Source organism: Diceros bicornis, chromosome 33 (genome assembly GCF_020826845.1).
Source record: "Diceros bicornis minor isolate mBicDic1 chromosome 33, mDicBic1.mat.cur, whole genome shotgun sequence".
In the NCBI taxonomy this organism is placed as follows: Eukaryota; Metazoa; Chordata; class Mammalia; order Perissodactyla; family Rhinocerotidae; genus Diceros; species Diceros bicornis.
In genome coordinates, this window is record NC_080772.1 from 9,749,816 (window position 1) to 9,773,801 (window position 23,986).

The 23,986-nt window shown below is 41.1% G+C and overlaps 1 protein-coding gene across 3 annotated transcripts in view; it reads left to right on the top strand.

The window, feature by feature from the left end:
• Positions 1-23,986, top strand: part of LYN (LYN proto-oncogene, Src family tyrosine kinase) — a 113,771-nt gene that overhangs the window by 38,474 nt on the left and 51,311 nt on the right. For 2 of the 3 annotated variants that reach the window (XM_058528722.1, XM_058528723.1), the window contains exons 2-8: positions 14,501-14,637; positions 17,721-17,766; positions 18,874-18,979; positions 20,443-20,541; positions 20,661-20,764; positions 21,491-21,640; positions 22,747-22,899. In XM_058528722.1, the coding sequence (XP_058384705.1) occupies positions 14,506-14,637; positions 17,721-17,766; positions 18,874-18,979; positions 20,443-20,541; positions 20,661-20,764; positions 21,491-21,640; positions 22,747-22,899 (790 nt within the window). In that variant the 5' untranslated portion in view covers positions 14,501-14,505. The remainder of the gene's footprint in view (positions 1-14,500; positions 14,638-17,720; positions 17,767-18,873; positions 18,980-20,442; positions 20,542-20,660; positions 20,765-21,490; positions 21,641-22,746; positions 22,900-23,986) is intronic. The other variant, XM_058528724.1, reaches the window with a different exon arrangement.

The following is a 23,986-nucleotide window of genomic DNA, read 5'->3' on the forward strand; positions in this document are numbered from 1 at the left end:
AGATCTTTTGCTCATTTTTTTTTTTTTTTGTGAGGAGGACTAGCCCTGAGCTAACATTCAATGCCAATCCTCCCCTTTTTTCTTGAGGAAGACTGGCCCTGGGCTAACATCTGTGCTCATCTTCCTCTACTTTATATGGGACGCCGCCAGAGCATGGCTTACCAAGCGGTGCGTCGGTGCGCGCCCGTGATCCGAACCTGCGAACCCCGGGCTGCTGAAGCAGAGTGCATGCACTTAACAGCTTGCACCACCGGGCCGGCCCCTTTTGCTCATTTTTTAATTGGGTTGTTTTCTTATTGTTAATTTTTCTTTGTATATTTTGGATACCAGTCCTTTATTTGTGTTTTGCAAAGATTTTCTCCCAGTCTGTGGCTTGTCTTTTCATTTTCTTAACCATGTCTTTGCAGAGCAGAAGTTTTTAATTTTAACGAAATCTAACTTACCAATTTTTTTCTTTCATGGATTATGCTTTTGAAATTGTATCTAAAAATCATCACCAAACCCAAGGTCATCTAGATTTTCTCTTCTGTTATCTTCTAGGAGTTTTATAGTTTTGCATTTTGCATTTAGTTCTGTTATCCATTTTGAGTTAATTTTTATAAAAGATGTAAGATCTGGGTCTAGATTAATTATTATTATTATTTTTTTGCATGTGGATGTCCAGTTAGTTGTTCCAGCATCATTTATGAAGACTATCATTTCTCCATTGAATTGCCTTTGCTCTTTTGTCAAAGATCAGCTGACTGTATTTCTGTGGGTCTGTTTCTGGGCTCTCTATTCTGTTTACAATATACTTTTAAAAGAGTTTTTTTTGTGACCTTCAGTGAAAATAAAATCTATTAATAACTAATCTTGGTTTGACTTCTTTGATCCTTACTTTCCTCATAAGAGGCGGATAGAATAGATAGAATCGAACAGATAGATTAATAGATAGATGGAATAGATCATTCTTACTGTTTCTTCTAGCTTTAGCTCATGAGATAAGTTTATATTTAAGTATAGAGTCAGGGTGATGATTGTCTCATAAAAAGTTTCTGGATCTATTCCAACAAACACCAGGTCTATGTGTGTGTCTTTGTGAGTCTGTGTGTGTGTGTACAGGCAGACAGACATCCATTGGACAAGACTTCGGGCCGTGCCTTAAATTTTATAATGGGATATTAAACCTATCTTTCACTGGTGACTAACAAAGCATTTTGTTCAGCTCCACCTGTAACAGAAAACATCAATATTCAAGGTCATTACCAGTAATTAAAACATCAGATTTCCTGCCATGCGGCTTTCATCAGGGGACATTCGGCAGTGTCTGGAGACACCTGCTTGTCACCACTGGCCATGAGGAGGGTGAGAGGGGTGTTACGGGCATCTTGTAGATGCTAAGAATGCTGCTAACCACCCTACAATGCACAGGACAGCCCCTCACAACAAAATTATTTCGTGGCTCAAAATGCCAAGAGTGCTGAGGTTGAGAAACCCTGTTGTACGGAGACGCAGATTTATTTATATCCATGGGCAAGTTTTCCTCTTTGCTTCAGCCTCTAGAAAACCTAGACTTTTGTAGATTTGCAGTCTACATCTAACAATTGTGCAGAAACTTATGGTTTGATATAACCCTCAGCTTCTTTTTGCTGTCTTGGGCTTAGTTTTACTTTTTCCTGATTTCATAATAGTTTCTGTTATGTTATACACATTTATGTAATGCTGATTTAACTCTTAAAGTGGAATATAAATACATAATTTTATATATTTCTGAATACAGGTGGCAAGATCATTGATCATGAAATCTGAGGCTAGAAACAAAGTTGATGTTTGATACACTTCTTGGTTGGTTACATACATAATTCAGACTCTGCTCTTAATTTCCTCTTCTGGTCCTTTAAATGACACATTTCCCTCTGATACATAAGTTCCATGAGCTCATCTTGTTTTCATAGTGTTCCCTTTTGTTGTTAAGAGAAACAAAACCAAAAAACCCCCCTTGTTTCAGCAATCCCTGTCGTCTTCCTCAGTGTGAAATTGCTCGACTAAGAGCTATGCAAATGGGATCCGCCATGTGGGAGAGGCTTCAACTGCAGGCAGATCTGGGGGAACAGCGCCCATGTCTTTCGTGTGTTTGTTGTCAGCTGCACACTTCTCGTAGGAGGTTCAGGACCCTGGCCTTCTCTCTTACTGCTCAGCCCCTTGCTCGCTTCACTCCAGCCATACCAGCTCCTTTTCTGCCCTCACCTCAACCCAGTCATGGGACCTTTGCACGGCCTCTTTCTTCTACCTCCAACTCCCTTCGCTTAGACCTTCCAGCTTTGCTAGGAGTTGAAGAGAAGGGGACTTGTAGGCTCAACCTGCCTCTTGTGTTCACATGGGAGCCTGAGTGATTGTCACCTCTTGAGACACCCACCGTCTCTGGAGGGACCTTGTCATCCTCCAGCACACACGTCCAGAGGTGCATTTCTGGACGTCAAGCAGTTTTCCTTATGTCTGGTAAAAATCTTCAGGATTGACATTTCGTTTCCTGTTACATTCTTAGCAGAGACACAGGTCCAGCTGCATCCTCTCCAAGTCTTTCACTCCCGCAGATTCTCAGGGTTTGAAGGACCTTAGGCCATGGGTTCAGATTCTCTTCTTTTGTTTTAAAATTTTCAAAAATGTTTTCCATTTTTGTACCAGCTTACATATACATGTGTCTGTGTGTATTGCATGTTATATATATGTATAATAAAAATACATTGTATACTTGTGTGTATATATATACATATGTAATTGATACAAAATAGGAAAAACATCTTTTAAAATTTTAGAATAAGGATAACTGAAAATATGACCTAAAGTCCTTCAAACTCTGATGTATACACACACACACACCTATATACCACATATATATGGATATATATATATATATGGTATATATATATATATGGATATATATATATGGATATATATGGATATATATATATATGGATATATATATGTGATAGGAAATATCATGTGATATTATATATCTATCCATCTATGGAAAATTTAAAAATTTGGAAAGGCAAAACCAAAAATACCTGCAATCCCATCATTGAGAACATTGTAATATTTTAGGATAATTCTTCTTAGACTTTTTTCTTCTTATTTACATATTTTCTCCCCACAGAAATGCTATCATGCTATATGTACTGTTTTTTAACTTTTTTTCCACTTAAATACATTGTGACTATCTTTTTATGTCAATAAATATATATATATATGTACACACAATATTTTAATGACTACATAGTATTCTTTTGTGTTGATGTATCATGTTCTAGGTGAATTTTCCAAAAGCCAGTTCCCTGAAGGCCAATGTGATGAATTTGTCAAATGTTCTAATTTACCACAAGACTTGTTTCTTTTAACTACTTGAATATTATTTCTATTTTTTAAAAAACTTGATGCGTTTTTAATGTTTTCCTGCTAGTTCTTCAAATGGCATATCAGCCTTGATGTTTCTGCAATTAAAAAATTAAAAATTTAATTTAATTTAAGCTTAAATTTAAATTTAGAAGCATCAGAAAGAAATTGGAAGTGACCAAAACATTCCCAACACATGACTTACAAAACTCTAGTTTCTAGGGAGAAATTAGGATGTGTTAATCTGGTGGCTGTTTGCAAAACCATTTGGCACAAGAGGATAGAACCATCCTGAGATGTGGAAGGGAAGTGAGGATGTGTAGAGGAATTTCTAGAAAGAAGCAGAAGACTTGAGCCTCAAATGTAACAAAAATGTATCACTAGCGTCAACAAATTTTTAGAAATTAGTTTGAAATCCTAAAAATGTAAGGATTGGTAAAGTAAGAAAAGAACTAGGAAACTACAAAAACATCCGTATCTCATATTATACTTAAGCTACTAAGTACTATTTTTAAAATTATATCCATAAATATTTTAATTTTAATCTCTAAAAGATAACGACTCAAGTTTTAAACATAACTTTATTACCATTATTAAACATAAGTGATACTATATACTATCATCATCAAATATCCAATAAATGATTGAATTTCTCCAATTGTCTTATAATTATTTTTAATGATTAAGCTACTAATTACTATTAACTAAGGTTAACATAGTCCTAAGAAGACTCAACAATCCTTAGTTTTTAAAAATAGAACATTCCTCAGAAGGCATCATAGAAATCTTCAAAAGCTTTTAAAACAGTTACATTTGATAAGAATTATTATACCCTTAAGCTATTAAAACCACTCCAACTAATACAAAGTGTTGTAAACTTAAGTTGTTAAAACCATCCCATCTAATATGAAATTATATAAACCTCACAAAATAGTAAAAGATACAAATTTTTGGTAAATTGATCATCTTGTAATTTGAAAACCCTCAGAGAACTGGCTTTAGGTGAAACTAATTTTGAGAGCTAGTCTATATTTATTTAATTGGTGACCTATTATTTGGCAAACAAATATATTTCTGATTATACTGAGCTTTGTGTAACTGTCCAGTTATTTTCTTAGAAATAATGTATTGCTAGAAGTGGTAATGTTGGGTTAAGAAATGCATACATTTTAAAGGACTGTAATACGTATTGTCAAGTTAAAGATTGTATCATTTACCCTCTCATTCCAAGCCCAACGATTTCATTTTATGGTGAGGAAATTAAGAGTCCATAGAAGAGAGGGTTTTGTCCATAATTATAGGACCGTCAAGGCTGGACTCAGCAGCCAGGTTTCCTGATTCATACTTCCCTGCACCTTCGTTACCCTCCATGCTCTCTCTTCCAGGCAACAGTCAAATACTCTTTAACTTCTCTGCTCTCGACTCCCAACTCACAGGTGCTGGAGCCCTCGTCTGCCTCTTTAACTGTCTTACACTCTGTTCTGGACTCACTCTAATAAATGCAGTGATTAAAACTGTATTGGTTTATTAAGGTTCCGCTAAACACAATTTGCTCTTTTTATGCATCTTTGTTTCAGAATCTCTCAGTATCTTAGCTTTACGTTTTTATGCTACATCTCCATGTTACAGCTAACTACATAACCCCTGGGTCTTTCTGCTGCTACACATATGTCTTACAGCAAATAATAAAGAAATGGTTTCAAACCAGACAGAGACATTAGCAACATAGGTAAATTAAAATTTATCAGACTTTGATCACAAAAGCATAAAGAAAAATTAAGAAAGAGGAAAGCAGCCATACTGCACTGTAGCTCTCTTTTGGCGGGGGGGGGGCTTTTTAAAATTAATCTTTTATTGATACAATTCACATACCATAAATTCGCCCTTTTGAAGTGGACAATTCAGTGGTTTTTAGTATATTTGTGAGGTTGTAAAACCTTTACCACTATCTGATTCTAGCACCCACTACATCTTGTGTGGAGCAGGCTTGTAGAATCTACACCCTGCGATTCAACTGTACAAAAAACAGAAAGAAGAGAAAAGGCTTCACGTTCTCTAACTCTCCCTCCTCAGCCCTCTGAAGAGCAGCAGGTGGGAAAATAGCCTTAAGTTTACTAACAGAGTTTGAATCTTTTCCATCAGAGAGATGGAAAAATAGTCTCTCTTCCATCATAACTCCAATTCTTTAAGAGAAGAGCGTAGTCCTTCACGTTTCCTCTTCTGCCCCTTTCCAACGTGGTATCTAAGTAGGTAAACAGGGTTTCTGTTGTGCTATTCGGGGAGAAAGAAGCCACAGATTCTCTCCATGGGCTTTGTATGCTGACACATGACTGGGCACTGCTGATTTGGGGGGATGTTATACTGACAGCCACCCCGAGAGTGAACGGATCACATCAGGACACTTGGAAACTTCTGGATCCCCTGAAAACCTTCACCAGGCTGAGTGAGGGGAGCCTCAAGGCAGCCTCCCGCCGTTTTGTCTTGACCTCCTTACCGTCATGCTTCACCCTGTGGGAGATGGGAAGCAGGGAGCGAAGCGGACCCTCCTTCAGACCTGGAGCCTCCTCCAGGCTGGGTCTAGGGATGCAGACCTGTAACTATCCAGATATTCTTAAAGCCACTTCCCGCCCCACCTCCCTTTCCCAGTTGGCCCTTAATAGTAAAAGTGGATGGGGGACGGCAGGCCCCTTGGACACAGGTTCTATACCAGTCTTACTCTTGCTAATGCTCATTCAGGCTTCTTTTTCTCACTTCTTGTAAATCAAGAAGTACTTCTTATAAATCACATCCCTCTTCGTTCTATGGGGAGCTTGATGCCTCAGCCTTAGTCACAGACTGGAGATGATATCCATAAAACAAACTGGAGGTGATACCCATACCGCACAGCGGCTCTGTGGTCTGAGTTGGCAAGGACTTGCTCTTGATATGGAACCCAGAGGAGACCTAGGAGCTAGAGATTACCAAATACCGAAACGACGCTGCCTTCATCACCCCCAGACACTGTTCCTGTTACAGGCGGTATCTAAACTTTAGGGAGGGCCTTATTTTAGAGGCTGGTCAAATAAGAAAGTCAGGCTCTGGTGCCAGGCAGACCTGGTTACCAGCTTACCAGCTGTGTCAGCATGGCTTTCTGAGAGATTGTATAGAGGCAAAATGTCGAGAATGTTTGAAAATGATTGCCAGGGTATATAAGAAGAAAAATCTTTGTTGCCTAAGTAAAAAGCGTCTGGCTACACCCTTTTCAATTCTATCTCTTTCAAAAGGAATTTAGGAAAATTGACAAAAGAAAAGACAAGTACTTAAGTTAGGAATTGCTGGAGTTGATGTGGAGTTGTGTTCTGGCGCTCTCTCCTCTTCCACGGCCTGAGGCTCCCTGACCCCCTTTCTCTCGGACAGGTAGTTTGGCGAAAACTTGGCAACTCCTCCGTAGACTTTGCTTCTCTGAAAAAGTCTCTAAGGTAAAGGAAGAAGGGAAACAATGAAACGGTGTCTAAAGGGTTCTCTTTGGGCGGGCAGAGTCCATCTCTTGAGTTAAATAACCGGGCACTGGAATGCACATGTGAGAGCCGGAGGGCGTTAGTTTAGGGATGGATTCCTATGAATGATCCTTGAACCAGACTTGACCTACTTTTGAAGCTCAAGATCACTTTTGTTTGGGCTCTTTACCACCCATCTCTGTGTCCTTGGGGCTTCCTTTCTCTTTCTCTTGTCTTTCTAAGCTCCCTGATTCAGAAAACTCTTGTGGAGTTGGAGCTCCCTCCACAGACAGGCAACAAGGCCTTGGATGGGTAAAGAAGGGCAGCTTTGAAGCGAAGGGCCAAGTTCCAGTTTTACCGAAGACTTTTGATAACCTGGCACCAGTGCATCTCTGGGCTTTGCTTTCCTGTGTGTGCAATGCCAGGCACAGAGGAGGCCATGACACGCTCTTCCCTTTTCTCCCCTACCTCCTTGTTCTCCTACCACCATAGACATTTCTGGTTACTCCAGAATGACCCCTGATATTGCCAAGTCAGGCAAGAACAGGTCAGTGAGAGGAGGAAGACTTCGGAGCTCCCGCTGAGCCTCTGGATGAGAAATTCACTGTTGCTGGGAAAACTCAATGCAAATGCAAGCATTCAGTTTGTGGTGAATTAAAAAAAAAAAAAGTTTTTATTTTTTTTTTGGTGGCTGCTGGAATAAGGGCAGAAAATGCATGAGTCATAATAAAAACAAAACATGGTACCAACAAAGTTTCTTTTGTAGCTCTTTGTAAAGGCAAGAAATTTAGGTTCTGAGGGGTTACATTCTAGTAACTTTGTTTTTAAATTTTAAGATCTAGGGTTGTGTGAAATAGTTGTTAAAACGTGGATTCAGATTTCATGGGGGGGAGCAGCAGCCAATTTCCTATTTTTGATTTCTCTAAGCTCTGATGACATGAGAAATTAGTGATTTTAAAACCTTCATGTGGCAGACAAGGAGGTGAATTTGTATAGACTTCAGATCGAAATGTAATATCTATGATGGAATACCTTTTACACTTATGAAACCTATGATGAAAAACAAAATATTACCCAAAATGTATGTTCTATCCAAACTCAGGAACATCTTTCATGGCACCATTTCTCTCCCCACTCCTTAACTACAGAGTAACACATACATCTGCATTCAGGTCATCATGCAATACAGAAGTGCCCAGCAGAGTGACGTGGCATATAGGGTACCTTGCCCAAAAGGGGCGGGGAGAAAATGTCCATTTATACAGTACAGGTAGCCCAAGTGCCAGCCTGAGGCTGAGGTGGGAGATGTGTTTCTACTCCTCCCTCTTTGGGGAGGGGCAGGGTGTCCTTGTGCATCTCATCATGGAGTTGTTTCTCCTCCAGTGTTGGAGGAAAAACTGGCATTTGGGCCGCATTTCTGTATTTGACAAACATGTATATAGCTCTTACTGTGTGCTGTTTTTAGTACTCTTCTAAGCACTTTACAAATATTAACTAATTTAACTCATTTAATCCTCAAAACAACCTAATGAGCGAGATAAGGTTATCTCTATTTTCCAGAATGAAACTGAGTTACAGAGAGGTTAGGCAACTTGCCCCAAATCACACAGCTAATAATTGATGGACCCAAGATTTGAGTTCAGCAATCTAACTCCACAGTCTTGACTCGAAAATATTTTGCAAATTGTAGTATCTTCCTTAGGAATTTTTAAGAGATATAAATTGATTGATATATATAAAACTTTTTCAGTCATTAATGATTGGTGGTCAAGAATGTCCAAATTATGCCCATCTCTCTTTTTAGCCCACCCCACCCTCATAATATGTCAGTTTGACCTGATTTAATGAACCATCCCTTATTGATGGGGAACATCCTTGTGCCCCTGTGCAAGTGTGTCTAAAAAAAGAAATCCTCTAAAAGTTCTCACCATAAAAACAAACAAACCAAAACCTGATAACTATGTGAAGTGATAGATGTGTTAACTAACCTTCTTGTGGTAATCATTTCGAGATATATACATATACCACAGCATCACATTGTATACCTTAAACTTACACAATGTTATATGTCAATTATATCTCAATAAAGCTGGTGAAAACAAAAAAAGAACAAATCCCCCAGAAGTGGAATTCCAAGTGGACAGTTGCCTCTTTGTTGAGGAGATGGATAATCAATTGTAAGGCATTATTACATCTTACCAAAGGCAGCAGGATGATAAACAAAGAGTCATAATTAGTCTTTTACCCAAGAGTCTGGTTTTTTGGTTTTTTTTTTTTTTCCTAAAGGATTTTAGTATTCTAAGGCCCTTGAATGAGGATGAGCCACCCCAGTGGATATTTTTTCCAATGAAAGAAATTTCTGGAAAGAAAAGTCACCAGCCTCCCATTTTCTGGATGTGTTGGTGGATGTCCCTTTGTGAGCAAAGGGTTGCCCAGCTATTTGTGTCTCTGTAGACCATCTAGTTGAGCTTGTGTGATGAACATCTCAGAGCTGAATTTGCATGTCAAACCCTCAGTTATTATTATTACTAACCCAAAGTCTCCCCATATAAAATATGCCTTCATTTACTGTTAAAAAAAAATCGAAGACTTTGCCAACTACGTCATCCGCAGCACTTTACATAAAGTCCATCATAAGAAACCTTAGACTCCTGGCTGGGGACTGGCTTTCCCGTGAAGAGCCTGGTCTACTTCCTCTTCCCCTGGTGAGAGCGTGAAAGCGCTGTGACTGTGCAGTGACACGAGGTGACTCACGCTGCCCCCTGGTCTTCCTGCCAGGAAACCTGCTGCGGCAAATCTGTTAGCCACCGTCTTACCACATTTGCATTTTCCTCTTTTCCTTGGCTGGAGTTTTCTGTTTTCATTTTATTAACCTCATTATTGTCTCTTTTGTTAAAGTATTCCAAATTCTTTTGAGAAAGAAGCAGGCTACAAAAATAATCTCATCATTACTAAGTAGATAAAACACAAGTTTCAAAGTAGCCATTGTATGGCAAAATGTAATAGCACAGACTTCAGGTTAGATTTGGCTAAAGCTGTGTGTGAATCCCAGTGCCACCATTCACTAGTGTTGTGACTTTGGGGATTTGGTCATTTAACCTCTCAGCCTCAGTTTACTCCTCTGGAATGTGGGGTTAATGATACCTGGGTCATAGAGTTTCTTCAAGGATTAAATGAGGTGCTTAGAAAATTATAAATGTTTGATTAAAAAATGCTAAGGGGTCAATCATTGTAAGGGCTGGCCCAGTGGCATAGTGATTAAGTTTTCATGCTCTGCTTCAGCAGCCCAGGGTTCACAGGTTCGGATCCCAGGCTTGGACCTACACACCGCTTATCAAGCCATGCTGTGGCAGGCATCCCACATATAAAGTACAGGAATATTGGTGAAGATGTTAGCTCAGGGCCAATCTTCCTCAGCAAAAAGAGGAAGATTGGCAGTGGATGTTAGCTCAGGGCTAATCTTCCTCAACAGAAAAAAAAAAAGAAAAAAAATACTAAGGTGTCAATCATTATAATGTGTAGCTCATATCACTTGCAAACATGTAACCACTTCCTCAGTTTTTGTTGGGGGTGCATTGTATTTTCTACTTTTCTGGTACCTTCACACAGCATAGGGAATTGCAAGATCTGGTGTGAGTTCGAGTTGTTCATTCCCACGTCACAAGAAGAAGCTCTTCCTTTCGTGCTGGAACGTGTCTGAACTGCAGGACCTGAAGGGACAGTAACTCCATTCGGGGTAGTATTGTAATTGTTTCCACCTACAGTACATACATTTGGTTCTCCACTATCCATGGCGATGGAGGGAGGGGAAAACGTGAAATAAGCATAAATAAATGATAATCGATGGACTATCACCACCCCTCACACATCCACCTGCTTTTCACTTTCTTCCTTCTTCCTTCCCACGGCCACTGCCCTGGGACAGTCGCCGTCATCTCTTTGTCTGGACCTCTTCAGAGGGCTGGTCTTGGATTTCCGCACTCCAGCTCTCTTCTCCCTCCTCCCTTCCTACAGAATTCTCTCTCGGAAGTAGAGATCTTTCATGTCATTTCCCTGGTTAAAAAAACTTTCCATCCCTGCTGAAATAAAGTCTGCACTGCTTGGCATGACATATAAATAACACCCTGCAAATACTTTCCTAATCTCATCTCCTGCCTTCACACACACACACACACACACACACACACACACCCCAGGGGTTTCTAACATTTTGAACAAGTTTTTTATATAAAGTTGTTCATAGTATCCTCTTATTTTCTCCCTCCTCCAACTTTTTATTTTGAAAATTCCAAATCTACAGAAGAAAAATGAAAGAATGACCTCACCTAAAATTGACTAATATTTTAACATTTTGCGACATTTGTCCCTCCCCCTGTTATCTTTTTCATTTTGGCTGAAGTGTTGAAAGTTGCAGGCACCGTGAGCCTGCATCCCTGCACACCTCTGCATGTGTCTCCTAAGATGTAGACATCGTCCTGCATGACCACAGTACCATCATCACGCCTGTAAAATCTAACAACACCCAGGGCCAGCCCAGTGGCGCAGTCGTTGTGTGCTCCACTTCAGCAGCCCAGGGTTCACAGGCCCACATGCCAGGCACAGACCTACACCACTCATCAAGCCATGCTGTGGCGGCATCCCACATACAAAATAGAGGAAGATGGGCACAGATGTCAGCTCAGGGCCAGTCTTCCTCACATAAGTAAATAAATGAATAAATGAAACCTAGCAATTTCTGAATATCATGTTCAGACATATTCAGATTTCCCCAGTTTTCCCAGCCGTGTGTCCTCCCCCATCCAGGATTGATTCAAGGCTCACACATCGTGTCTCTTTAGTCTCTCTTCGTATGGAATGGTCTGTCCCCTCACTCCCCCCTGTACTTTTGGAAGTGTCCAGGCTAGTTGTCTTGAGCGCACATTATGGATTTGATCATTTTTGTTCATCTAACCTCTGTGTTTCCTGTAAACTAGAAATTAGTCCTAGTGGTCTCTGTCTCTGTGTGTCTTGCACAACAAGGACTGATGCAGATCTCTCCTCCCTTCCTTTTCCTTGGCCCCCTTTAGCAAGAGCAGTCTGATGAGCATGTGGGAAGCCCTGAGTGCCGCAGCCAGCGCTGCTTGATCCCTTCATTCTTTCCCTAAATATTTTGGAGCCCCTGCTCTGCAAAGGCACTGTTTTAGGTGCTGGGAAAACTGCGGTGAAGAAACAGGTGGGCAGCCTCCCTCCTCTGCTTGCATTCTGTTGGGGAGCTGATCATAAATAAGCCAACATGGAATGGAATGTCAGTCATAGGAAGAACAGTAAGAGTGTACAGCAAGAGGGCTGGGCAGAGGGAGGACGTTTTCAATAGGGTGGTTAGTGAAGACCTGTCTGGGGAGGTACCATTTGTGTAGAGATCTAGAAAAAAGAGAGAGCTAGAGAGAGAGAGAGAACTGGAGAGAGAGAGAGAGGGAGGGGGAGAGAGAGGGAGAGAGAGGTGAAGACAGACCTGGAGCAAGCGGTGAGGACCTGGCCGGCGGCCCGGTGCGGGAGTCCCCGGCGTGCGGGGTTCCTGTGTCCCGGTCGCGGCGTCTGGTCGGGGCGCGCGTCAGTGGGGTGGGGGTGGGGGCGGGGTGCGCGGTCGGGGGTACCCTGCAGGGCCCCTATCCGGAGCTCTCTGTGTGCTCAGGAGGCCAGGCTGGGAGGCCTTTTGCAGTACCGTGTTCCCATGTTCCCCCGTTTAGACAGCACCATTTTAATGGCTTGTCAGTTAAACAGCTTTTTTGGAGAATGGGAGTCGGGGGTGGGGGCTGGTGAAAAAAGAACCCGCCTGTTTATTTACAGATCAACTCTAAACCCATCTCGCTTATTTACAGATCAACTTTAAAGCCCATCTCCATTTCAGAAACTTGAGCACATGAAAAAAATGTGCTGTTTTGAATCAAAGTACTTGCTTCCCCTTTATTTTGGGAACTACAGCTCGCTAGTTTCAGAAAGAGGTGTGACTGCCCTTTAGAGGCTTGTACTTCGACTAATGAAATGATAAACAAGTGGAAGGTCGCAGACTCACTGGAGGCCTGAGGAGCGAAACTCAGAGATGAGCTGTGGCAACCGTGCGGCGTGGGTGACAGTTTAGAGACGAGCTCTTGAGATGTCTTGGAACAGTTTCTCTTCAGGACATTTTCCCTAATTCCTACCAGCCCCCTTCCCCAAGCTCTAAATCATCTCTCCTTCCTCTAAAGGTCCAGGCAGTGGTCCCCAAATAGCGGTGCTTCAGAATGACACAGATCATATGGGAGTGCCTTGCCCTCGCTGGGCCCCTAGAGAATTTCCTGGAATGTGTCCAGGGAATCTGTTCTGTTGAGTCTGGATGATTCTGGTGTTCCTTCAGGTGTGGGAGCCACTGCTCTACAGGGCCTTCTAATGGAGCTCATAACAGATTTTGCTTTGTTTTTAGTGTGTAGATTTGACCGTGAGGCTATACTGTAAGGCAAGATTCATGACTGATTTCAAATTTTAAAATCATCTTTTTAGCCCCAGCGTGCTTTGTGTGGTGCTCTGCACATCCTAGTATTAGCTGAATGAGCGAATCAAAGAGTTTAGCCTTTAGAAGCAGGGTTATGTCATTCTGCACTGGTGAAGCATAAGCCCCTTCTGTCCACGTTCTGCCTCCGAAATCTTACGCACAGTCGTGGAGTGTGATGCCATCATTTGTGTCTCTGGCTCCGCCATCTCTCCTGGTTCCCACACTCACTTGTCTTACTGGGAAGCCTATTGGATTTGATCATTTGGATGTTCCTACAAGCATCTTTTCTCCCATTCCTGGGTCTTCTCTTTTATTTCCAGCCTTGGTGAAGGCCACCACCATTTTCCCAGGCCTAGAGCCACACTCACCTGGAGCAGCCTTCTATGCATTCTAGCTCTCAGTCATGCTTGCCTTTGACTCCTTGAGCCCCTTCGCTTTGCCTTGCACATTGTGTCATTCGTCTTTGGGGTAAAAAATAAACAACTTCTGAGCATTCGCCCAAGGTTTACCTCCCCCTCCAGCCCCACTCCTGGCCTTCCCTACTTGCTCCCTGACTAAAGGGTTTCACATTGTAGAAGTGGTTCCCTGAAGGGATCCGCTTGAACTAGTTCCCTGAAGGAGTGAGATTGACTAGTTGCCTGAAGGGGCCATGTTCTCTCAGAGTCAGTACTTTGCGTGTGAAGTTCCTTCTCCCTGGAATCCCCTCACTGACTTTACCACCTGGCTGACATCCCTCTCAGGTTGACTCACAGAGCGTTTCCTTCAGGACACTTCCCCTGACCACTTCCTTTTCCTCTTGCCTGAGTTAGATGTCCTTTCCTAGGTCCTCTGCATCCTCTGTCATTGACTGGTCACATTGTACTGTAATTTTAATTCACACATATTTGCCACAAGAAGATGAGCATCTTTAGAGCAGGAATTATGTCTTGCTGACATTAAATTGATGCTCAGTAAATAGTTGTTGAATGAATGAATGAACAAGCAAACTGGTTTGTGAACAGTATCCACATTTGAGTGTGTTAAACTATCTACGATAAAGAATAAAAGTATGTTCTTTTTACTCTTCGTTAATGGAGGGATTTTTGGTGGCTTGAAGCCAGTTCTCAAATGGTAAAACAATGTCATTGCTTTTATATTCCAACAGGAAATATGGGATGTATAAAATCAAAAAGGAAAGACAATCTGAATGACGATGGAATAGATTTGAAGACTCAACCAGTACGTAATACTGACCGAACTATTTATGTGAGAGATCCAACGTCCAATAAACAGCAAAGGCCAGTAAGTAGATAGTCTCAGGGGAGAATTCCCACAGCAGGATCAAAGCATGGCTGCGTAATTTAAACACCAAATCTGTAACATGTGCATGCAAAAAATCACGTCACTTACTTGGGCCTCAATTTTTGATATGCTTCGTAACTCAATCCTTTAAAGAGCTTGTAAATTTTAGGGATAACCAGGCCACTTATTGTCCACTAAAGGGGCCTTTGGTCACCTTCTTATGTGTGGAGAAAAATCATCTTTCATATTACTGGAGCAAAGACCCACTCTTTATATATAAAGATCTACCTATCTAGCCGAGTTTGTGTGAGTTAGAACAGGTCGTGAGATTAGTGCAGTGCTCTGGAAGCAGAAGGGAATGCTGGATTCAAGTCAGAGCTAAAATAGGTAATAGCTAATATGTCCTTTGGCATATCATACTTTATCCCATCTTTTCATTCTTCAATTCAGAATAGTACAGATACTGAAGTTGTCGTGACTTATTGTAGAGAATTAGAAGATTAAGAAAAAACAGCTAAAAAACTGTGCCCTAACCTTGGACACATATCTGTACCAGAAATTTTATATGAATGATGTGCCATTTGATGCATTTTGGAAATACTTGGCAAAGGAGGAACTATTATCACATTTCATGGAAAAGAGGAGCAGACTTTGGATAATTACAACCTTAAATGCACTTTATTTCAGATCTTCTATCCTTTCCATATATTCTCTCACTATCTTATACTATATATATATATATATATATATATATATATATATATATCTTCCCATAGCCTGGTTTTTCTGGAATTCCTCATCATTTAAGCTGGAAACAACTTATTCCAGGTTAGCCGAAATGCCTTTAGTAAGAGTTTTCAGAGTTTCTCTAGTCTGACATGTTTTCAAATGCCTTGGCCTTCTAGAAGTGTGTTCTGTTACCAAGCCCTTCTGCCAGCCCTCTCCCCCACTGTCCCCATTATCCTGCAGGTATGATGTATGTCAGAGTCTCATGTCATTGAAATTGATAAGTCACCATTGGCCTTCTTACAAAGAAGTGGAAATGAAGAGTGAATACATTATGCTGTTAATTATCAGACATGATATTTCTAGATAGGTAAATTAACATAGTAATTTTGTTTATGGAAACTCAAAATGTATATTGTTAATAGCTTTAATAATTTAGTGATAATAAATACATATAATATTTAAAAACACATTATATAAATAGGTATAGATGTAGAATTATATTATATAAATATTATTAATAGAAAATAAAATGATGTAAGGAATTGGAGTCACAAATAGTTTTCTTATAATAGACTTCAAAGATCTCATAAAAAGGTTCTGGCTTTTCCTGGTATCACATATTCGATTTTATATGCTTTAAAACCCAAGTTTTTTTTTTTTTTTTTTAAATGATGAACAAAGATGTCCTTTATTTAGAAAAGCAAAGGAAAATAGTACAGACTTACACACTGTTTTTCCTCTTATTAAGAGTAAAAGAGGTTAAAAATTAAATTAGAAAGCAGAAGTAATCAATGTGTTTGAAATCTTTCCATTCCCTCCTGTGTACCGTTAAGTGTGTTAGTCTGTGCCTTTTGTGGGCACCGGTGATCCTGTTTCATGAGCCGGTTAGTTTGGCTTTATTCCATGGCCATAGGTAACAGTCTCCTCTCCGGCCAGATGTGCCAAAATGCACACCCTGCATTGATTACAGAGGGGTCTGATGAGACAGTGAGGCCGAACTGATGCAAATTCAACAACACTCTAAGGAAAAGACAGTGTAAAGAAAAAGAGTTATGGTAGCTGAAATGCACATATTTGTTTTGGTCTTATAAAAAGTGTATTAAAACATTTGTAAATTAAGGACCTTTGATATTTGAAAATCAGCTTGCTGCTTTCAAAATGATTTAATTGGTTTCTCATCTTCTAATTATTTCCTCTAAATCATTTAAAATTGAGCATACATCCTAATTGTGCAAATCTAAATGATTTAAAAAATCAGTATAAAACTTCTTGAAGTAAGTATTGAAGGATAACACGGATGCATGATTTTCTGATGCCAGAAAATATAGTAATCTCCCCCCACCAACCTCACAATTAGAGATTTTATGGGCTGACTTTCATCAGAAATTTAAATTTCAGTACAAACTGTTTTGGTCCCATTCCATTAAATCACTTCAATCAAAGAGAAAAGTTTCAGGATTTGTGGGTATAGGCCTCTGGCAGGACCTTCCTTAAAAGGGGCCCAAGAGGTCTTATATATCCTCCCCATGGTCACTAAGAGAAAAAGGAATTTGATTTAGAAGTTAAATGAGGTGGCCTTTGTGCCACCAGACCCTTCCTGATAATTCACCTCCCAACTAAAAGAACAAGGGATGCCATCTGTCCCCATGCCGGCGTCAGGGTCAGCCATAGAAAGCCTAGATTGGTTAAGACTTGTTCTCAGCTGCTAGTGACAGAGTCCCGACTACAGTTCTTAAAATAAGTCTGGGAAATGTGGAGATCAGCAGTTCTGGACCGGGGTGGCAATTGCACAGTCACCAGGGCCTCAGACCACTTGCATCTTTTGCTCTACTGTCCCCGGTGTCTGGTTTCCATGGCTCCTGAGCCTCCAGCCTTCACCTGTTTCTAGACAGAAAGAAGAGGGCAAGGGAAAAGGAGAGCCGGCCCCAGAGCCCACACAACTGTTTTGCTTATAGATACACTCCCTGCCCCCATCTGTATAGAATGCTAGAGAATCTGGAAGCATAGTCATTTAGCTTGGCAAGTTGCCACCCCAAATAATATTAGGGTTCTGTTACCAAAGCAGAGGGAGAATGATGATTGGGTAAGCCTCTAGCAGCCCCTGCCTAGAGCCCTGTTCATTTCCTGCCACTGCAAGCAAATGACCCTTTTGAAGGAAGAGCCATTTCACTGAGCTGTGAAGGCCGAGACCGGCTTACAGAATCTTTTCTCTGTATGCCTCTTATTTCTGGCTTGATAAATTAGCAAATCTGAACCTCATTTGCTACTGTTACAAAAATGATATAACCTACAACATGAATGTGAGTAAGAAAAGCTAAACATAAAATTTTTTTATAACAAATATTCTCTCCTAGGTTTCAGAGTCTCAGCTTTTACCAGGACAGAGGTTTCAAACTAAAGGTATGTTTTCATAGCAACGTGGTAGTTTCTTTTCTTTATTGTTAGAGACTCTATAAAGTAGTTGCCCTGGGTGTTTTTATTTATTTGATTATTGTGGAAAAATACACATAGCATAAAATTTACCATTTTAACTGTTTGTTTTTTTGTGAGGAAGATCAGCCCTGAGCTAACATCTGCCAATCCTCCTCTTTTTTTTTTTTTTTTTTTTTGCTGAGGAAGACTGGCGCTGGGCTAACATCCATGCCCATCTTCCTCCACTTTATATGGGACGCCGCCACAGCATGGCTTGACAAGCAGTGTGTCGGTGCGCGCCCAGGATCCGAACCGGCGAACCCCGGGCCGCCTCAGCAGAGCACGTGCACTTAACTGCTTGTGCCACCGGGCAGGCCCCTATTTTAACCATTTTTAAATGTACAGTTCAGTAGCATTAAGCACACTCACATTATTGTGCAACCATCACCCCCATCCATCAACAGAACTTTTTCATCTTCCCAAACTGAAACTCTGTCTCCATTAAACACTAACTCCCATCCCTCTCCCCAAGCCCCTGGCACCACCATTCTACTTCCCGGCTCTATGAGTTTGACTACTCTAGGAACCTCATATAAGTGGAATCATAAAATATTTGTCCTTTTGTGTCTGACTTATTTCGCTTAGCATAATGTCTTTATGGTTCATCCATGTTGTAGCATGTGTTTGAATTTCTTTCCTTTTTAAGGCTGAATAATATTCTATTCCATGTATCTACCACCTTTTCTTTATCCATTCATTTGTCACTAGACAGTGGGTTGTTTCCACCTTTTGGCTATTGTGAATAATGCTGCTATGAACATGGGTGTATCATTTCTTAAATATAAAGTTGGAACTAATATAGCTGTAGGTCTGTGTGATTTGAGATAACAAACACTGTACTCGGTGTGTACGGCGTGTTACTGTCTGTGGACCATGGTAGGCCCTGAGCCCCACTAGGGAGGAAGCACATGTCATTCTTTCCAGTTGCCCCACTCTCCAGCCCATCATCTCATTGTTTTGGGCCTGATGAGGATGTGTTAAAAGGTTTCTGCTGATGGGTTCTTAAAGGTCTTTGCTTGCGTTCTTCATTTTTAGATCCAGAGGAGCAGGGAGACATTGTGGTAGCCTTGTACCCCTATGATGGCATCCACCCGGACGACTTGTCTTTCAAGAAGGGAGAGAAGATGAAAGTCCTGGAGGAGTAAGTGCACCGAGCACACTGGGCCTGCTGCTCCTTCCCTCAGGCGCTGAGGCCGGCACACTGTCCCCCTCATTTTGCTTCCAGTAGCACAGTGATAGCCAGACCCCCCTCTTGTGGTGGGCATGTGGCCCCAGCCTCCTTGCTGCCAGGAGGGCTTTAGGAGTGAAAGGAGTAGGGCCGAAGGAATTTTCTCTTAGATTTGGCTGTGAGCACTCTCCAGGAGGTTTCCCTTTGAAGATAGACACGAGTTTCTGTCTTTATCCGTCTCTGCCACCTTAAGAAGTTCAGGTCTGTGTGGAATTTGCATATTATTTTAAATGCCATTTTTATTTTGTTATATTACTCAATTTCAGACTGGGTTTATGGGCCCAACTTGGTTTGATTTATAAGGACCCTGTGCTGAAGCAGCAGTCATCTTGGAAAAGCCCTTGCTCAGCAGTGTGGTACTTCTGTGACACTTCTGTGAAGACACTGGGACATCCTCGTTTCCTGACCCCTGCATGCTGACTCACAGACCTGTGACCCTAGGGGCTCAGGACAGTACCGAGAATAAGGAACTCCAAGTGTCTTAGTTCTAGCTTGCTTTCCCTACTAATCTCACATGCATTGTCACCCTGGCCTGTCAACAAGGGTTAGAGGAGGGAGACCCCTTATTAAGTTTAAGGCGTTAAGTGGTTGAGAGCAGTTGTCACTTACTGGCTTACTGGTTGACCGTGAACTTGGGCCTAATTCTGGCCCTGCCACTTGATAGCTGTGTGACCTTGACAAGTCACTTCAACTCTGTACCTTAGTTTCTTTGCTTATAAAATGGGAACAACAATACATGTCATGGGGTTGACATGAGGATTACATGTGTATGCATACAGACAAGGATCCCATCTGCATGTGAGAATTTGGCGGGGAACATAGTTGAGGTTCGTAGAGCCCATCCATTCCTGCCTCCTTCACTGGCCCTAGCCTCCTCCTGGCTCCATGCTGAGGGCAAGAACGTGGTGATGAGGCCTACCTGCTTGGAATTATTTTATGGTTTTCTATTTCTTTTTTCCATGGTGTCCATCTATGGAAACTAGATGTTTTAACAAAGGCGTTTATAACACGGGAATTTTGGATCATTATTCCCTTGGCTCCCATTTATATCAGGACCCTAAGGCATGTCTTAGATAACCTGGGGGAAGTTACAAACATTTTGCTTCTGCAAGATGGGAGCCATTTTCACCAACTCTTGTTTGTGCAGCCCTGAGCACAGTGACCCACATTTCAGTTGTGAGGCTGTTTTCCTTTGCTTCAGTCTCTAAACATATTTTTGTTTCAGCAAGGGGAGTGAATTTTCCCACTGGATTCTGGGTTCCAGGGATCTTCCCCACCCTCCCCCTCACAAAAAAAACAAACATCTTAAGACAATTGCTATTGTATTTCTTGAGTCATTGGACACAAACACTTTCTGATGTGTGTTTCTGTTCCAGGCATGGAGAATGGTGGAGAGCCAAGTCCCTTTCCACAAAGAGAGAAGGCTTCATCCCTAGCAACTACGTCGCCAAAGTCAACACTTTGGAAACAGAAGAGTAAGTCCTTGCATGTTGTCATCTTGATGGTTTTCTTTGCTGCGTTGAATTTCTTGTTCATTTTTATCTTTTCCTTCCCTGGAGCATAATACCCATGAAATGTTACAATGTCTCCTCAGGTGGTTTTTCAAGGATATAACCAGGAAAGACGCAGAGAGGCAGCTGCTGGCACCTGGGAACAGTGCTGGAGCTTTTCTCATCAGAGAAAGTGAAACATTAAAAGGTAAGAAGTGGAGGCCGGCCTGGTGGCGTAGTGGTTAGAGATCCGCATGCTCTGCTTCGGTGGCCTGGGGTTCGCGGGTTCGGATGCCAGGCACGGACATATACCACTCATCAAGCCATGCTGTGGTGGTGACCAACATACAAATTAGAGGAAGATTGGCACAGATGTTAGCTCAGGGCTAATCTTCCTCACCAAAAAAAAAAGGTAGGAAGTGGCTGAAGGCCTCTTATAAAACAATTTAGGAAATCATTCTTAGAAACTGTTCTAGAATTCTTTTTAAAAAGATATATTACGTTCTGGTAGTGGAAGTTTTATAGTTTGATAACAAATAACAAACTCAAATTATTAGTTTTGCTACTGAAAGTAACGTAGAAAGCAAAATAATTATGGTGATTTCTTACCACGCTTTATGTTTCCTGAGCCTCTTACATTATTGTTTACAGTAAATCTTGAAATTTTAAAAGAACGAAAATCAGAATAACCTTTCAATTCAGTGAAAAATAAAAAAGCTATCATGAAGAAGGAAAATGGCATGTTGTAAGCTTCATAGCAAACAAATGCTAGCTTCATTTGTCAAGTAGACTTTTTATAGGACTTTTAAAATTATACACTATATACATAATTTATGTTTTACATATTTTTATGGCAAAACGTGTACCACACCGTTGTGTAATACAGATCTTATTTATAAAATATAAGTGTAATCTTGCTCTTGTTCCCTTACAGGAAGTTTCTCTCTGTCTGTCAGAGACTATGACCCTGTGCACGGTGATGTCATTAAGCACTACAAAATTAGGAGTCTGGACAATGGCGGTTATTACATCTCTCCACGAATTACTTTTCCCTGTATCAGTGACATGATTAAGCATTACCAAAGTAAGTAAAAACTGAAGGTCCGACAAGACAAAATATGTTTATTATGGTAAGTGTATGGTGTCAGACACTCTTATATTAAAATTTTTATGCATCATATTTCTTTGTATAAAGTTGGAGGATCATCTTCTAGAATTGATTCTAAATTAATCTACAATTAAATATACATTCAAAGTTAGATTTAATCTTTGTGAATAATTATCTCAGTCTTTCCTACCTAGTCCATGCTGTTTGACAGTTAGTGTTCCAAAATTATGAAGAGAAAAATGAATGTTATTTTTGCATAGTGTGTGTTTTTACAACTTCTCTTTATCTGGAATAGGAATGCAGATTTGCAGATCTGTGTCTTTGTGTATATGTGTATGTATTTGTAAAAGAAATACATACTCTTGGTAAAAGAAAGCAGAAATAACAACACAATATTTAGAAGTGGCAAGTCAGTGGTCCCCCGTCTCTAATGCACTCTCAAGCCGTGTTAAGCTGTACCCGTGACCAGCCTTTAAGTTCATTCCCAGTGTGAATGAACCAAAGTCAGTCGTAGTGGGCAGCTGTTGTTACTGCTTATTTCTACAACCTGCTCTAAGGAATACACATTATAAAATTTGCTTAGGTCTCAAAATATGGAGAGAGCAAGGTACACCAGATTTTGTAGAATCCTCCCTCCCTCCCTCTGTCATCCCCATTCATTTATTTGTCTGGCATACGTGTTGAGTGCTGGTGGCGCTCTGGCCCTGTTCTGGGGCCAGGGGCCCCCTGGTGACATGGCCAAGGCCCCACCGTTGTGCCCTGAGGCGCTTATCGTGGGCTCAGTAATCTGAAACTACATTTTATGAAGTATGACAACCTGTCAGCCTTTGTTTATCTGTTGTTTGTTGTTTTTGTTTTTATATGTGAACAGTATTAATGAATAAAATCAAGTATGTCTTAAATTATCTTTCATTTAAGAATTTCAAAAGTCATGCTCACGCAAAAGATACCCCACAAGCGTTTTAGGTTCGTAGACTTTGACAAGTTGGAAATTATAAGACTGACAGTCGAAACTTCTCTACAAATACTGGTAGAATACCAAGCATGACATTTCTTAACCTTTATTTTCTCTTGGAAATTAGAACAGTCCGACGGCCTGTGCAGGAGACTGGAGAAGGCATGCATCAGTCCCAAACCGCAGAAGCCGTGGGATAAGGACGCCTGGGAGATCGCGCGGGAGTCCATCAAGCTGGTGAAGAGGCTCGGTGCCGGGCAGTTCGGGGAAGTCTGGATGGGTGAGCGTGCGGCCCTGCAGCCCAAGTGCACTCGGGGGGCTAACGGGAGAAGTAAGGGCTCCAGCTGATTCCTGTCACTTTTCTCAGCCAAACACTAACCTGTGTCAGAAGCATCACTTCTTTTGCTTTTCTCTGTCCACCTTATGCCAAGAACGGGCCCGCAGAATTATTTGATAAGACTCTTCTTCTTCGTTGTGACTTAGTAATTCTCTTTCAGAGTGAACGTTTATAAGGAGGAGGGCAGTGGGTATTTGTCCTGATTGTTCTGTCTGCGCTTTCGTGATTCTCTCATCATCACATTCTCTGGACGTGCAATTGAAGTGCAGGAACCTTGCTTCCGTCTCAGGGAAAGCTACACTTGGGTTTAGGACCATCCTTACTAGCAGGCTTCATAGGGAGCCTCACACTTATTGCAGTTTCACACCAGGAAGGTTTCTAAAGATGTTCAACGTGCTGTCATTAATGAGTCCCTCCTTATCATTACCTGCTGCCTTCTCAGGCTGGCAAGAGGTGACCAAAATTATAGCAGTGGCTTTCTCCAGAGGATTCTTTGTGCCCATGAGTCTTTTCTCAAGTTTTTATAGTGAATGTGAATTTCTTTTACTTTTGCAATAAGAATAAAAAAATTTTTTTTTACAGAGCATCGTGTTCTTTTCATGGTTCTAATTGAAAACGCAGTTTTCTGGAAATTTCTGGAAAAGATAATGCGTTAGGTCATATACACTTTACTGGATCACTTTTTCTGTGCCAGCTTTGTGTGAGTGAGAGCAAACGTGATTTCTGAAGAGAAGAAGGGGTGGACAGATTTCAAACACTGTCCAGCCCCTGCCGAGAGGAAACTAAGACTCTTCCAGCCTGTGGCAGCCATGTGTCATTTCCCTTCCCCACCCAGGAGTCTGTGAGGGAGAGGTTTGTCCTCTAAAATCTTGGCCCCTCAGATCACAGCTTTGCCCATGTTCTCCTGTTGTTGCTGCTGTAACCCAAGTGTCTTTTAAATATGGCAGATACTGATCCACCATGTAATTAATTCTTATCACACGTAAGTCTTTGTGAACATATTTACAGAATTTGGGTAAATTATAATTAC